General features: G+C 40.1%; 1 protein-coding gene across 5 annotated transcripts in view; it reads left to right on the forward strand.

Moving 5' to 3' along the window:
* DPYD (dihydropyrimidine dehydrogenase) overlaps nucleotides 1-17,634 on the forward strand; it is a 359,733-nt gene that overhangs the window by 296,595 nt on the left and 45,504 nt on the right. For all 5 annotated transcript variants that reach the window (XM_048312842.1, XM_048312844.1, XM_048312846.1 and 2 more), the window contains one exon: nucleotides 14,804-14,983. In XM_048312842.1, the coding sequence (XP_048168799.1) occupies nucleotides 14,804-14,983 (180 nt within the window). The remainder of the gene's footprint in view (nucleotides 1-14,803; nucleotides 14,984-17,634) is intronic.

Below are 17,634 nucleotides of genomic sequence, written 5' to 3' on the forward strand. Positions count from 1 at the left end.
TTACAGGCTTCCACTGAGGCCGAGGTATTTTATTTCTAATTTAAGTAAGCTTTTTTTAAAGCCCCAATTTATCGAAATTAGATGTACATCAAATTTTTTTGCATGTTTTGCAACATGTGTGTGATTTACCATGTCACACTGATGGTTTGTTAGATTTTTGCAAGGTTGTGAAAGAGACATACATTTTTTAAAGTCATCTTGATGCAGGAAATTAAAATGGGAAACAATTATAGAAAATTCCAGCGGAAAGAGAAAATGCATTATGGAAAAAGCAATAAAAGTGTAAAAATATTAAAGTAAAAATCACTTCACAGTAGCCTGTATGATTCAATTGTAGATCAATATTGTGTAGTTAATGCATTAGCAGTAGAGCATTAATTTGCAATTACAGCAGGTGATCTGATCCTCTGTGTTCTGTCCATTGACATAAATGACCTTTTGTTGAAAGAGATTCTGCAGTCATTATTTCTAGCAGATGTAACTAAAAAAAAGAGGTAGAACAAAGGGGCACTTTCTGAAGTATACTTGTTTCATGGTAGAACCTTTTAGGATTGTATTCTGGTATGGAATACTTTGTTCATCTGGAATATCGGTCATTTTCATGTAAAGAATATGAATTCCTTTTCAAATAAATGTCTTTTCTCACGAAGTATGGAGGTCACACATGTCCCCTGCTGCAGACATGGATGTCTGTAAGGTTTTCTACCCAGCAATGATTTAAAATCCACCCATGGAATGCTGCTTCCCAGTGGGGCAGCCTGTGGCTTTGCCCCGAGCCGTTTTTCAGACCCACCTTCCTCCACCTTCATCTCCCTCTTCTCCTGGCTAGGATGGAGTGCCTTGCAGTCCTGTCCTGTGGGCACTGTGCTCTTGTTCTCACCGTGTTGTGTTCAGCCCATGTGCACCTGCTGCCTCCAGGCCTTGCCCCGTGACCCTCCTCATCTCTCAGGCAGGGGAAGAAGGTGGGAGTGTGCCCCCACCACAGGCAGAGCTGCCATGAATCTGGATCTGCCCCATACCCTTCTTTCCTCCCAGCACCAGTGGGACCTCAGGGATGTGAGGAAGAGCAAAACAACTCTGGAAATGGGGCAGCCCATGACAGGAAAGCAATAGTGATGAGTTTTGCCTCTGTACGATAAACTCTCTCTCCAACATGGAACACAGTTGTTTTTGTGAGACTGCTTGTGGATTTTTAACATTTTCAACGAGCCTTCATGTTGGTACCTCTTTGGAGCAAAAGTCTCAAGGGATTCAGAACAGTTTGATTATTATTTTTTCTTAAGCAGGCTTTTTAGAGAAGCATTTAGCTGGGAAATTTTTATAACAGCAGGATGGCCCTTTGTGTGTGAATAAACAGGCTTTTCCATCACAAAATCGTGGGACTTGATCTATGAGGCAGCATTGTTATTGTATTTGTGCAAATGTGAAACCCCGTAAGGAACTCTATACTTTTTTTATGGCTACAGAACTGCAAAGTAGGGATCTGGTTCTCCATGCATTTCATTGCTATTCTTTTTAGCCCATGTCAGTGTCTGTTGAAGTCAGTGAAGACTCTGATACCTTAGCTAAGTGAGGACTAGATCAGGCCGGAAAATTCTCATCCTGGGATTACTATTTGTGCAATTTAATGCAGAGTGGAGAACTAAAAGACATTCAAATCATGGGTGTGCAGAGCAGGGGAGTGAGGGAGCTGGCCCTGTATTTTGAAGTTCCAGGTTAAGTTTATACTGATAACCACTGGGAAGAAAATACTTTGTCTTGCAATGAATAGCCATGATTTTGAATGCAGACAAGGAGTTCTTTTGTCTCAGCCCGGTATGAGGAGAATGAAGTCGCGTGGATTGCTGCAAGTCTCAAACAGCCACAGGGTGCCATTGGTGTGGCAGAGCAAGGCTGTGCTTCTCCTGCCTGGACTCCCAAAGAGCCCACCCTTCCTCCACCCCCTGCCCACACGGGGGGAACACAGGCTGCAGGCTTTGCTCTGTGCCAGGCAGAGAGTGCTCCAAGGGTAGATAAGCCCAAGAACAGGCACACCTGGGCACCAACTGGACACTGTGAGGTTTTTGACACAGGCTGTGGCTTGAGGGGTAGAAGAACAAAACCTTTCTGTACAAAGCTGTGCACGACACAGAGAAGTTAAGGTGCTGGACCTAATTCTTCTCTCCCGATTAAAACTGATGAGGGAAGAATAGGTTGCTGGATGCAGTGTCAGGCTACCAAAATGATACAAGACAAGATTCAAGGGATGGTACTTTAGACCCACCAAGATTTTTAAGAAAAAAACCCGCCACTTAAGGCAAAACCACTTTTCAGATGTGAGTCCTTTGATTGAGATAAGTGTAGTCTCCTGTAGAAATAGCAGTTTTTAGACTGTATTCCCAAAGAAACTTGATAGGTATTTGTACATCCATTTGAGTATCCTCCATCACATTTGAGCTTTGTGGCCATTTTCACTGAAATTTGCCAGAAGGTGGAAAGTGTTTTACTCTAACAGATTTTGAGAAACAAAAAAAGGCAGAGGAGAGAGAGAGTGGCTGCATTCCTTCACTGTAAGCACAAGCACACTATGAGCTCACCTTTATTAGACCTCTGAGAACCCGCATGGGACAGCGCTGTTAGGATCGTGTCAGCCACAGGAAAGGCTTTAATTGGCAGTCACACCTTATTAGACGTCAGAGAACCCAACCAGGAGACACAGAGCTGCTGGAAGCCAGATATCATTAGCTCCACTGCTCACAGAGCCACGCACTGAAAAAAGTCTTCAATGGATGCAGCACTGAATGGAGTGGCCGTTCTCTGCAGAGCTGAAATTTGCAGTACATGCAGAAACAAAAGAGGGAACAAAGTGCTGTTTGAACATGTCGACATAAAATCCAAAGAAAAATGAATGTGAAAGAGAGGAAAGAGTTGGGACAGACGTACCCAAGCATTCACTTCTGAAAACATTTCATTATTTTCTGGTTTTTTCCTAGCCCGGTGCTAATTACAGAAATTCAACCTGTTCTCAACTGTCTGTCTTTGCTAATAAAAAAAAAGTAATTAGAGGACTGCCACACTTGCTCCATTACAGACGATTGGGAGGGAAATTGCTAATTGATAGTGAGAATTTTCTGTGACAATTTCTTTTAAAGCAAATCAGAATTTGTCAAACAAAAACAATTTATAAAGTTTTTTGGTTATAGTAGTAAAAACCATCAAATTAGAACAGGTTTGTGGCAGTTTTCATTACTGATTCTTACATATTTTTTTGCCATTTTTAATGAAAAGTTGCAAAATTCAAATCAGCACATTGTAAAGTTACGGACTAAATTCAACACTAATAATGCCTTTTATTTTGTGCAGTTTTGCATTAGTTCTACATTTTATTTGGAGCTGCTTAGGGGATTTATCTATTAGCTTTCCTTTATTTCTGCTCATTTCACCAGCTAGTAAATGAAGTCTGCATAGATAGGATTGTTATTTCATAAATTCATAAGAATGAATTAAAGCTCATTCTGTAACAATTGCTATTTGTCATTCTCATAATGAATTCTCATGCAAAGTAGTTTCAACTATCACTGTGTGGTAATAATTATTTACTAACAATTAGGTCTCAGTTGGGCATCAGCTCAAATGCTGTCCTTATACCAGTCACTCGTGGCCTCTGCAGGGGGATTTGTTCTCCTGGGGACACTGGGTCTGCTCCCCTTTCCTGGGAGTTTGCCCTGCTTCCCTGGGGCTGGTCACACAGGGACTTTAAGAATTGAGGCGATGGGAAGAATAATTGCTTTGGCGACATGTTTTTCTCCATGTCTCCCAAGGAGCCACAACATTGCTTGTCCTTTGAAAACCCAGTACTGCTACACCTATTTTTAATGTGGATTCACACTACTGATGTGGATTCGTGCTGCTGCTGTCTTACACGAACACTCACAGAGCTCTTCTCCATGCAGATAAAGCGCATTGTGTGAATTGACACCGAGTAAGTTTTGTTTAAAGTTTGCAAACTAAATGCAACATGGAGATGACTCTTCACTAGAGGCTTGGTTAATTGTTGATGAAATTGTAGGCAAGTTATTTTACTCAGCTCAGGTTGCTTTCAGACATGAAGCTAGCTCTGTTGCAGACTGAGTTCCCTTGAGTACGTGCGGAGGTGACTGAAAATTGAATCTGGAAGTGTACCCAGCTCCTTGTTGGATATTGAAAATAAATAGAAGGCAAGATAAGCACAGTGGAAAATGCTGTTTCTTTGTTCCTTTCTGCCATCTACAATAATTACTTAGGAAAATTCTTGTGGGGTTGCTTATTTTAATGTTATATGTGTTGTAACTGCAGGGGACTTGTTTTCCAAAAAGGGAGAATGTAAAACATTCAGTATTGCAAAGATCTGCCATCAGAGAAGTTCTTCTTGAAAACATTGTCAGGCATACAAAGAAAATACATGTTTAAGAAATTTTCCTTTTTGTATCGTAGCAGCTCTGTTGATCTTTCAGTCAGAGGCTGTACCTGGCAGTGAAAGGAAGAAAGGGAAAGCAAGCAGTGGAAGAGGCTGTACTCAGGGAAGGCATGGTCCTGGAGCCCCCACTGAAACAGGGATGCACTGCTGTGCAGCTCAGCTTGGGCTTGGTGCTGGGCTAGCTCAGTTTGGTCGCTGATCTGTTGCTTTTCCCAGTGTCAGAGCAGTGGGTTTTCTGCCCAGGAAGGAGGGAGCAGTAAGTTTTTTCCTGCTACAGCACAAGCCCCCTGACACAGCTTGATCTGGCTGAGGAGGGGTTCTTTTATCCATGCAATTAGAATAAGAGAAACAGAGAAAGCATTTTTCTAAGCTGGCATTTCGGAAGCTGGCAGTACATTTAAGAAAGGGTTTAACTTCCTTCAATATCCTGAGTTATGTTGCTGCTTTTCTTGCTGATATTTATTATTTGGACTGAGATAGGTAAAACAATCCCTAAGGAAATGTGGAAGTGGGTTTTTATCTCAGACATGAAGGATTCACAGGGTCAGAACTATTTTGTTCACATGAATCTCACTCTTCAATGGACACAGCAGCTGCTGCACAAATTCGTACAGGCAAGCTGATAAAGGATGAAAGTAATTTTAGCTGAAATATAATGTGAGAGTACTAGAGGGAAAGACTCGCAAGGATGAGGGGTTAATCATTGCAGGACTGAATTGAGGTTCCAAAATGGAAAAATTTCTGTTTCATTTTGAGAGGTCTGCAGCTTTCAAAATTCTGGTCACAGGAGGATGTCCCTCAGTAGGTGGTTCTCATTAGAATTTGTTGAAAATTTCTTTGAGGCAACTGTTTTTCATTGACAAATTTCATTTAATCTAAATAGATCTGGGGTTAAGTCCCTGCTGAGTCTTGATTCAGAGTGTCCTGGAATGGACACTGAAGGTCTACCCTGGATCTGTTAAGCATTAATGAGCCTGACTATTGCCAGTGATCAGGGAATAGTTATTCCGTCATAGGGAAGTTTAAGCATGGAAAAGTTTTCCAGTTTAGACTGATAATCAAAATTCTAAAAACGTGGGGAATTAACACATTTAAAGAAAAAAATATTATTTGGGTGAATCAAATCTGTTTCAATCTTTTTGCAACATATTTTGGTTTTGACCTTTTCATTCCAATTAACTTGGATTGCGAAACAGACATTTTCAAGTTAAATGTAGCCATTGCATTCCATGTTGTCAAACAGCACATATTGGTAATTCTGAAACTCTTTTCCCCACGTTATTCAGAACACCGTTGTTTTCTGAAAAGCGTGCTTTCCTAGAATCATGCTCATCTCTGACACATGCACCTTTCCAAAAATGGGATGACAGATCAACTTGATTCCAGAGATGATGGTGTTCCTGTGGCTAGCTCTTGGATAACAAAATATTAAAAATACTGCTAACTTCTGTGTAATGTTAGTTGATGACCTTTGTCATCAAAGCACCATATCTGAGTGACTTAACTGGTACCTGCTATAGAAATTTCTTTGGAGCTGGAAATGGGTCAGATAAATCTACATCTACCTGACACAACTGGTGATGCTGTCCCAGCAGCTGAAGAGAGCTGGGAGAGCTGAAGGATTTCATTTCCACAACAGTACTTACAAGAGAGAGGCGAGACCTTTGGGTGTTAATAAATGAAATATGATGTATTAATATGAAATATGAATATAAATATATTCAGAATATATTTAAAGATAGTCGTAGAGCCTCTATATGTGATTGGACTGTTTACACAGGGGAGTTAGTTCATCTGCTTTCAAAGCTATCTTTCATTTTGTAGATCTACAGTACAATGATACTATTTGCTATACATGGCTGATTATGAAGCTGTTTCCCAGACTCCTCAATGCTCAAGGCATGTGGAATCATATTTGTTTTCTTAGGAAAGATGATCACGATCAGCACTTTTATCGGGGTGTGTGTGCCCACCTACTGCATAAAGGTCCACTTTGTAGTTCCAAGAACTGACAGAATGCTTTAGTGAGATAAGGAAATATAACCATTCCTCTAGGGGTGGTTGACAGGGAAAAAACCCGCAGTTACCTCAGGGAGCCTTCTGAAAATTCTTGATTTATTCTGCATTTCCCCTCTCAAAGACACGGGATACAAAATTGCTTCGTTCAGGGTCCCTTGATAAGTACCAGTTTCCCACTCCCAAACACCCAGTTTAGCTATTTAGATCAAAGATACATTAATTGGCAATGGAGAACTTAAGGGGAGGAAAAATAGATATGAGTAGGCTAGGAATTAATGTGTTGGATAACATTCCTAAAGGATCCCTTATAGTGCTCTTATCTCCTGCCATGCCCTCGTCTGATAAGTGGCTAATGGATTCTCGACTTTTTTCTCCTCCTTCACTGTTGGCCACTCACAACTGCCCAGGGTTGCTGGAGTGCAGTACATGAACAAGATCTGTCTTGAAGCTCCCAAAATCAGGTACTTTGAGGTCTCTCTGCCAGGAAGAGTAAGCCATCACCTTGGTGCTGGAGAAGCTTCTGAGTAAGCCTGTGTCAGGCAGGAGCCTGCTGTGGCTTCAGCACATGCTGTGGGGCTCTTCCTGCTGCTCAGCTGCTGCATCCGTATTTCCGTCCCTGCGGTCCCTGCCTCAATGCTCCCTAAGTGCCAGCTCAGCTCTGCTTGACACCATGTCAGCATTTTGTTGTCCTGTTGTAGAGAGGATCCAAGCTGTTGCAGGAAATATAGCGTTTATCCCATAAGCTTGTCTTGCGTGGGCTGGAGACCTTCTTCTCCTTTTAACTAATTTTGAGCTCCATTATTTACTGACATTAGCCTGTACTTCTGATTAGAATGACAATTTATCTCAAGATTGTCTGATAAAATTTCTTGAGGTATAACAAAATATCTGAAATACTTCACTGACTTACTGAGACCCACATGGCATAGGACTATCCAGTCTTTTTTTTTTTTTTCATTATAGATTTTTTAAACCTTATGCGAATGGTTGCCTACTTTGCAGAGCCTGGAGTTACTAGCATCTTTGAATCTTTCTTCTGTACGTTATCCCTCAAAGTGTCACTAGTAATGAAACACAGAATTTTAAAAGAAACATGAAGATTTAGTTAGAAAGTTAGCTGCGCTGAATTTAGTTAAAATAGAAGTGAGTATAGGCCCGGCTAGAATTAATTAAAGGTTAATAGTTAGTTAAGAAGAGCCCTCAGCTCAAGCTCATTAGGACTTCAAGTCTTGGACTCAGTAGAGTCCAAGATTAGTTGGGCTTTTTTCCCCATAATTCAGACAATTCATAGATGTAATATTTGAGTCCTTCAAACTGCTCCCTGAAAGCTGTACTAGACTCTGAAACAAATAGTAGTTCATTAGCTCATGTATATTGGTTCAATTGTAATCTTTTAAAAAGGCTATCAGCTATCATGCAATTCAGTTTTGTGTCTTGATCCAGTATCTGAAGACTTGTTAAGTAACACCCCATCTGCTAACCTGTATCTCTAGAGTCATTTAAGCAGCTAATGTGAGTGAATCAAATCATTCCATCTGTACTATATCAGTATTTTGGAAGCTTTTTCCTTTCATAAATTTGTCCTTTAAAACAAAGAGTCTCGAGGTTTTTTCCTGAGACTGCACCACGTTGTCTGATAAACCACTTCCCCTACTGTTCTTAATCCTACAACCCTCTAGCAGAGGTAATAATTAGATAGAAAGGATAATTTAGGCGACGCATTTAATGTTCTGGTAAGTTGGTGTTCAACGAGACATGAGGAGGAGGAACCATCATTATAGAGGCAGCCTTTCCATAGGCATTGGTATCCTGAAGATTGTACATACAGAAACCTCTCTCAGAGGAGATTTTATTTGTCTGCATGCTCCCACATTGCAGCTCTTGCCACATTATTATGAGCACTATGTCAGACAACCAATGCAGTGTCTGCTGCTTTTTGCTGTGGAGATCTGGGCACATCTAAATTATTGTACAGGGGCTAGAAAACATTCCTTCTCATTTCCATAGACAAGAGCATATAGATTGCATGGACCAGAAAGGGCTTCCTCTAGTCAAGTCAATTTTTGCTACCTACTTTTGAGAATAAATTCTAATTTGTATATATGCCTCACCTAGATTATCATAATGCTGTTACCCACTACAATAAAATTAATCATCTTAATGTTGGCAATTCCTATACATACACAGGTGGGCACAAATAGAATCTTAATCAATAGACACTAATCAAGAAAGCAGTAGCTTCAACTATACATTAAATAACAGCTCAGGCATTCATAAATGTTTCTCCAACAGGAAGGTGAATGTCTTCAATACTTATCAGGAAGAATTTTTAATAGAAAAAGCTTCTGTAGAAAGATGATTAATGCTAAAATTGAAAATATAATACAAAGCAGAAAACCTTTTATTTACCATTTGAGCATACCAGTAAAAATATTGCAAAGGGAGTCAACCAAATTAATGGAAAAGCACAATTGTTAATGCATTGTAAACCCTCTCACACGTATCTCAGAGGAATAATAGTTCTTTATCCCTTTGCTATGGTCAGAATATTAGAAATCGTGAAGTCAAAGGCCAATTTCTTAATCGAATGGCATTTTGAGAGCTATTTTATTTACAAATCCTGTGCAGTTTAGAACCAAAGCTGAAATAAGTCTCCATCTTCTGGGGAAGCAAGATGGCATTCTGCTAAATGCTAGAATTTTATCATTTGAAGGGGAAAAAAGGCAAAAAGAAAGCAGCCAGTGAGACCTACGAATATAAAAGCATTTGAGATCTCAGAAGGAGCTTAAATCAATGCACTGCCACAGTTACAGCACAGATGAAAGAGCCTGCTGTCTCAACTGCCAGGAAACTACTTAGAAACTCTCACTTTGATTTTTTTTTTTGGTAGTCCGTTACATTACCACTAAATGCAATATACGGAGACATCACTGCTTTGATGTTGTACAGCTACAACAAATGGAAACTAATATGGTAGAACAGTCAAGCTATGTAATTTGCATTTGTATATACAAATATATACCCATCAATCTTCTTACTTCTAGACCGCTTATCACTGCCACCCATCTGCCTCCTTACTGATACTTCTGTTTTCATAAAAGTGACAATTATTTTACACCCATGTCCTGAAGAGAGATACATATATTTCAGAGGGGTGTAAAGATTAAAATTTTCTCCAAGCTATTGTCTCCCAGAACAAATTCTTCACTTGCAAAGGGTTCTAAGAGTACTTTGAAACAATTTCAAATTGGAGCACAACAGCTGCCAGAGCTTACAGGATTTTTGTTCACACAGATCTTGTCACACTAAGAATACTTACTCTCTTCTTGAAAAACAACACATTATTGAACAGGCTAGATTCTCTGACCTGCTCCAGTCTATACTCATCTAGCAGTATGTGAGATTATACACAATAGCTCTTGTTAGGTGAAAGTAGTGTAGGGAAAAGTACACAAGCATGTCTAGATCTGCATCTCCTCTGTGGCCTCTGCTGGAATCCCAGTTATTGATGGAATAGAAATAATGCAGATAGCTACTAGGATTCATTTTTGGCACCATCTTCCCCATCATCACCTGTCCAGCTGGGATTTTGCCATATAATAATGAGTTTGTGTAAAAACTGAAGGTCGTGGGGCAAGAGAGAGTGCACAGCCTGAAGAGGACTTCACTGTTTCCTCTTCTAGTGTTACTGAAAAACATTTCTCCTCTACAAGATCTCCCAAAGGGAAAATGCAGGGATAGCACTGAGCAGGAGTTACTATACTGGGTGATCTGACTGGAAATGCCTCAGGCACTTTGTCCACATTCTGCATGGATGGCACAGGTCTTCCACACAGTCCCTCAGGACAGGCCAAAGTTTGGACAGGAACCAGATCCATTTTTGTAGAGTGGAACAAAAATTAAATTTAATGTCTGGGTATTTTTCCCATTGCTTCTAGAACACAGACTGTGGACAAAACTGAAAGGTCTTACACAGACAGAGCTCTCAATAAACAGTGCAGGGGATTTACCTCAGTAAGCACTTCAGAAACTGGCATCTCTTTGTTGTGTAGTGATTCTGCTAACAGCAAAGGCGTCTACAATGTTTTGTGGCTGACGTGGAAGTACTTGTCACCAGTAATGAACTTTTTCTTCAAAATACGTGAATTAAAAGTTTCAGATTCGTGTGAATGTTTAATAACAATCTTTTAACCTGGAAAAATAATTTTACACAATAATGATCTCTTTACAATTTACTCCAGTTCCTCAAGTAAGACTTGTAATGTCTCTAGATCCTGGGACTAAGTTAGACTCAGTTTTTACGTTTATTTAGTAACAGAGCAGACTGGTCATTTCTTACAAAAGACATCAGCAGGGACCTTTGCATGCCTCTCCCATCATTGCAGTTTGCAGAATCGTTTTACTTACAGCCTTAACCTGTGATTCCTTTCGCATCACCATTCCCCAGTGAGGTAATTTGGTGTGTGTTTACCAACAGCAAAGCAGGCATTGTGTCCCTTAGTATCTTCAGACGTGTCTGTAAAGATTAGAATTGTAACTTACAGTTGCAACTTATGCTGAGCAGTTTTAGATTTCAGAATACTGAGAGCACATTATAATTGGTCATACATTGCATGTTGGCCTACATCTCTCTTTTGGGATATAAGGGGCAATCATTGGAGTCTGGATCTGTGAGAAAAGGAGGGAGATCCAATGTTAAAATTTAAATTGTAGCAGTTCTACTACTGGGACAGAGCCAGGCAATGCAGTAAAACCAAGCTTGTGCAAACTTATCTCCCTGCATATTAGTGCAATGTGAATACACGTTACCTTCCTAAACAGGAAAAATGTAGCACTTTCCACTTCTAGTCCTAGTCCAATGCTAGAGACCAACACAAGCAAGACAGCAGGACAGCACTTGTCAGCAGTACAGCTGACAGCTTCATTGTGACCTGGACTCTGTCCCAATAGGATGCTCCACAGGGCCAGTCTCTCATCTTCCACAGAAGATGCTTTCTACCTAAATGTTTCAGGTGAAAGGCTGGGTCAGTGAACAGCTGAATGTTAATTTACTCATTAAACAGATCCACTTGGATTATTTAGGATTAAGGGATATTAAACAGGTGCCATTCCTGCTGTGCAAAGTCCCGGCACTGCTGCTTGCCAGAACCTGGGCTGATAAACCACACAAGCAGCGGATCCAGGCGCTCTCTGTTTCATGCACTCATCCATAAGCAGCCTCTGTTGGCCATGGGATACAGAGCACTGCTCTGGCACAACACAGCAGAGGTGTGTTCTCACTTGTGAAGTTTCAGTGCTGTTCAGGTTTTTGCTTCAGGGTCTAAAGGGAAGCACATTCTGCTGTGCTTGGTGGGTACCAGCCTGATGCTGAGGAGAGGGGCTGAGCAGGCAGGGCTGGTTGCAGTTCCGGCTGCTGCTCCATTGGTGTGTGAGGCACAGACAGCAGTCCTTACACAGCACTTCTCACCTTTATCTCCTCCTGAGGGGGTTTAATAAGACATTAAAGGAGAGGTGGTAGCTTGAGGGGGCTTGGGCTCAGCATTGAGCTTTGCAAGGGAGGCAAGTGCCTGTTCCCAGTGCAAGCAGGAGCAAAGTGGGGGCATTAATGAGGTGTGGAGATGGGTCGGTTCAGTTCTTCTGTGATTTTTCCGGATGCCTGAGTTTGAGTCTCACCTGGTCTATTGCCCTGCCACTTCTCTTGTGCTGAAAAGAGTTATTTAAACTGGTGATTCAGAGGCAGCCAGGTATGATGCTAAAAACCTCTCTCTGTGGTGTAGAAATTGTCATGGCTGATGGGTCATGGTGACCTTTTATCCTGACTTTGTTCACCACCTTTTAAAATGCAGCAAAGGCTTCTACACTGATTGATGGAAGATACTGTAAGCCTAAAATACACATCTCGCTATCTGATATGTGCAACATAAGAAATTTTAAAGCTCAGAATTTTGGAATTTGCCAAAAAAATGGCAAAACAATTTCAGTTGGTTTTGTATGTGTTAATGCTTGAAGCTGTCTTGTTCTAGGAAAGGCCCATAAACATAAGCACTTGCTTTTATCGCAGTGAAATCAGTGAAAGGCATGTTTGGCTAATTATCCACACCATTGGGCGCCACAGTCGTAAGGTTTCTATAGAAGAGGAGGATTGTTTGAGATCACTTCTTGGTTTAAGCCTTTCCATTTCATGTAACATTTTTTCTTTGGTGCAGAAATTTATATTTTTCTTAAAAATTGCACTTTGCCTTCAGTTCTGGAACTTTTTTGGCTTTCCAGGGAAGGCAAATAGTGCACTGCTTATAGAATCACATGGATCAAATAGTTAGCTCTTAGTGTGTTATTGTCTTCCACACATTTTTATATTATTGCAGTTCATAACACTGCACCACAAGCTGGAAAACAGTGAAAGCCTCTTTATTTATAAGGTTATTACAGGTATCCTCCAGTGTATCTCATGTGTATACATCCTGTCAAAATATTTCAGGATTTTGACAAAAGTGTCTGAACTTGTTTCAAGTGACATGACATGGCTTTTAACTGGTTTTTTTTTACAGTTTTAGTATCTTTAAGAGTAGATCATAAAAGTGTTACCCATACACAAAAAAAACCCAGAGAATTCCTTGCTGTACAAAAAGGTTTAAATAAGCATCAGTGGAGTTTTGCAGTTAAATAACCTGTATGGGAAATTATTATGATGCTCTCTATAATTGCTCTCAAAAAAAAAAAAAAAAAATCTTGAAGCCTGTGGAAGGTGTAACAGACCTAATTAATACCCACACTGTTTCTCCAGAGAAAAGTATTTTTTTGTAATGTAAATGCACTGCATAGAAAATGTTATTGTGCTTGTTTTATAGCTTGCCCTTACTTTTTTTCTTATTCAGCTGTAGTATATGGTGTTTCCCAATGTGATGTGGAACTGTCTTCAGGACTGCAAGTTGTATTGTCATTTCTGAAATTTGGAAAACAAGAATATATTTCCTGTGCTTTTTAAGTGTTGATGTCAATTATGATCTAAAGTGTGTTTCTACATCCAGGAAGTGTGGATGTGTTTGTGCATGGCTGTGTGCACCAGTTCGAGTTCTTAAGTAGGTGGCTATTTCATTGTTGTGTTCACTATGTGTGCATGGAGTCCAGGTATCATCAAGAACATTCCTTTCAGCTTTTACAATGAAAGCTGAATCAGAGGCTGAAAACACTGACACATTTGGAATTTCAGAGCATTTCCAGGGACTGATAATTAATGGCACTCAATCAACCCTGTACCTCATCACTGATGGCTGATTAGAGTTTAGCTATGAGAAGGTATTCAGAGAACAGTCAGGGATTTTTTTATTCAGTTGTCATTTTGGTTGGGGATCTCTGTGGGTTTAAGCCTGAGCTGATATCCCCGACATGCCCTAGAAGAACCCATGCAAATGGTCAGACTATTTTCTGCTGTTACTAGTTTTGTGTTACACATTAAGCTCTGCAGGTCAGAGATCACTGCTTTATATGTTTATAAAGCTATATTGCTGTCTGTGTTCTAAAGTATCTAAAAGACAGTGGCCTGGCCTCCCAATTGCACTGAATGGCAGAAGGGGATTGTTCCGTGCCTGGCAATGCTCACCCATAATAACAGGTCAGCTTAATGAGTGCTGTTTGCTGAGACACATCCACTGGATTCAGATTCATCTCAGGGCTGTCCAGTGGAATGGAAAGAGGCAATAGGCACAAACTGAAACACAGGAAGTTCCATTTAAATATAAGAAAAAAGCTGCAAGGGAGATGGAACACTGAACCGGGTTCCCCAGAGAGGTGTAGTCTCTGTTTTTGGAGCTATTCAAATCCTGACTGAATACAGTCTTGGGTAGCTTCCTGTAGCTGACCCTTCTCTGAGCTGGAGGTTGGACAACACGATCTCAAAATATGCTTTCCAGTCTCAGCAAGTCTGTAGTTTTGTGATTTGCTGGGCTAGGACATAACTGGCTATGCCTGAACAGAGCAAGCTGGGGGATAGCACTGAGTGTCTGCAGGCAAAGGGCTGAGCACAGGTGGTAGCTGGTTTGCCAGTGTGCTGGCGTGCTCAGCATCAGCTCCCCAGCAGGCACACCTGGGGCTGGGCTTGCAGGTTTATCTCTGAACCGCCCTCAGGTCTGGTCCAAGGGCTGCTGCTGGTGTTACTGAGCCCTTTCTTTCCTAAACTGCAGTGGTGGTATCATGACATAGGATTAAGCAGACGATAATCCTGAAATCTTGTAGGTCTTTCCCAGTGGAGGTGCAGGAAGGGTCACCTGAAAATCAGTAAATCCAAAGAGCTTGCTAATTCTGTATGCTTCTCTGCCAGGGTGGTGCTGATAACTGACTTACATTTTGTAGGTGTGCAGTGCGATCCAAAATCAAGATTTCACTGTTATTGATGACTACTGCACTGGACTGCGAGCTCTTCTTTACCTGAAAAGCATTGAGGAACTTGAAGACTGGAATGGACAGAGTCCTGCAACCATGTGCCATCAGAAAGGCAAACCAGTACCTAGAATTGCCGATCTGATGGGAAAGGTACGTTGTTTTATTGCCATTCCTGTATAATAACACCATGTCTTGGTTTTGAGTGTAATTCCATAATCATTGTATGCAGTTTCTGCTACTTACCTTGATTAATCACTGCTGCTGTCACAATTAGTCACCAAGTCATCTTCCTTCTGAATATTAACAAATATGTAGGCAGCTTAAGAAGACAAACTTGAAATGACTTGCTATGGGCTAACATTTTTCCTATAAATACGATCTCTTCACATGATTCGTAATAGCATGTCTTTAAAAAAAGTATAGGATGTAAAATTACAAATGCATTAGAACAAGTTTTGGAACTGCTTGTTTTAATGAAACTCAACTCGCTTCAGATTGATCCCAATATTGTGCCAGAAGTTCCTGGGTGTTCCAGCCAGGGTGCAGCATTCAAGAGACGTGCAAAAACCCCCTTGCACTGACTCCAACCAGCTGAGACAGGTAGTCACAGACCAGGTGCTAGTTGGAACACTAGATCAGGTAGGAGTGGTCCTTCAATCACCATACCTGAGCATCTCATGGTCTTTCATGTGTGCTGATGCCCAAACCTGCAAGATAGGGGAGTTCCAGGTGAGGACACCAGACAATTTAATAAATTCTGCAAGCTCATTTAAACCTAGAAAGTCTGTGATGAAATAGGAATGGAAATGATGGTCAGCATGAAATCCTAACCTCTGGACTGTCTTTCCTCTCTGCTCTAGTAGTTCCCTGCTACAAAAGCATTTTTGGAGGTTTTTGACAGATGCAATGGGTTGCAGCTGCCCCAGTCCTGCTCATCCCTCCACCAGGGCACCTGCTGATCCGTGCTGAGAAGCAGGGAGGTGTAACTGGCTTCCTGCTGATGCCCAGCTGCCTCCTGCTCTAAGCAAAATACCTGCACAGCAGGGAAGCCAAGCTTTTGTTTCTGGTTACTAGAGGGGATCACTTTGAAGACTGATTTCAGTTATACATCATGCCTATTGATTATCCTTCCAAAAATCTGATGTACGACTGTTGAAAATGTTGTAAAAAGTAAAGAATTACAAAAGAATAGGATTTGGAATGTCAAACGCCTCCAAATCTCTGCTTATCATTGCTGATGACTGGAATTGGATTTAGCAGGAGATTAGAGACTCCTATATTGTTGTTGTTCTCTGTGGAGCTCTGAAAATTATAACATTACCTTCAAGGAGGAAAGACAATCCTATTCCTAAAGCTCTGGATAATACACTGCTTAAAAATAAACCAAGATATAAGCAGTTTCATTTTCATCTACTTATGTTAAGCAGTTAAACCAGGCTCAAAGGGTTATATCTAAACTTCTTTCCTTTAACACCTGTGGAAACCTACACAGCATTTCCAAGTCATGTTACAGATTTGTTGTAATTCTTTAAAGCTGCACTTGGTGTTCTTTGTATTACCTTTGTATTTTACTGAGCAGACAACCATTGACAAAGATGTTTCTCATGTCCTTTTGAATAAGGAAAAGAAATTGTAATTCTTAGTCTTTTTTGCTTGTCACTACATCAATAATTAACTTTAAAAAGGTTGCGTGAAAATATGCTTTAAGGAAGCATTTAATAATTCAAAGGAATCTTGACTTGAAACAGGTCACATGAAAAAGAATAAAAACAAAGCCCTATGCAATCTTGTCTGGCTGGCTCTGTTAGACATTTAAAAGACATACAGAATATAATTGTGTATTTGTATTAGCACTGAATTACATCATTGTAATGTTGCTACTAAATAATAGGATTTAAAGTTAAGCAGGATGCATCATCGATGAGCTATTGATACATTCTAGGCATAAGCTCAGGATGGCTGTTTGTCCAGGAATGAACAAGGGAAAAGGAAGAAAAATAATATAACTCTGGTAACTGGAAATACTATGATAAATGATCCTACTAGGGGCAATCAAATACAAAGACTTGATATCATTAATATTTATAATATCATAATTAGCAAGACTGTGCCTAAGCAGTGTTATTAGTGTAACTAATTATGTTATCATAAACTAAGTTTGCAGTATTGTAGGAATCAGTATTCTTACTTTCATAAATTATTATCAATATTGGATTTCATGTACTTGTGCCTGGTAAATTTAGTTAAGTACTGTAGTTTCATCTCAATTCAAACACAAATATCTAACTTGCATGGCAGCAAGTCATAACACCCATTTGTGATTCTCTTTCTAAAATGAATTCACTGAAAAGCACGTCCTTACTCTTTATTTGGAACAGAGAAAATAACCTATTGCTATGTCCCCATTGATAAAATAATGTGTGGGAATGTGTATGTTATATATGAAGTAAAATGTGACAGCCAAAATCCTGCCTCTTAGAAACATACAAGGAGCTGTCCCAATTTGTATTGGTATATACTATGAGATGAAATGCAGTTTCTTCAGTAAGACCTTGTGAGAAGCTAAACAGCAAATACACGTGAACATTTGCATTTTAAAAAACAAAAAAATGAATTTGCTGATTTTGATGTGTTGTGGGTTTGGTGCAGTAAATTTAAAAATATACAGGAATCATCCCCCTTTTTGTTACAAGATTACTATTATTTCCAAATAGAATCACAGGGATCAGAAGTTCAGACATTTGACATTTTAAAAATAAGGAACTGAAGCAGAATTATTTTCCCCAGCATGAAGAACCACT

The sequence above is a fragment of the Corvus hawaiiensis genome, chromosome 9 (assembly GCF_020740725.1).
Source record: "Corvus hawaiiensis isolate bCorHaw1 chromosome 9, bCorHaw1.pri.cur, whole genome shotgun sequence".
Lineage (NCBI taxonomy): Eukaryota > Metazoa > Chordata > Aves > Passeriformes > Corvidae > Corvus > Corvus hawaiiensis.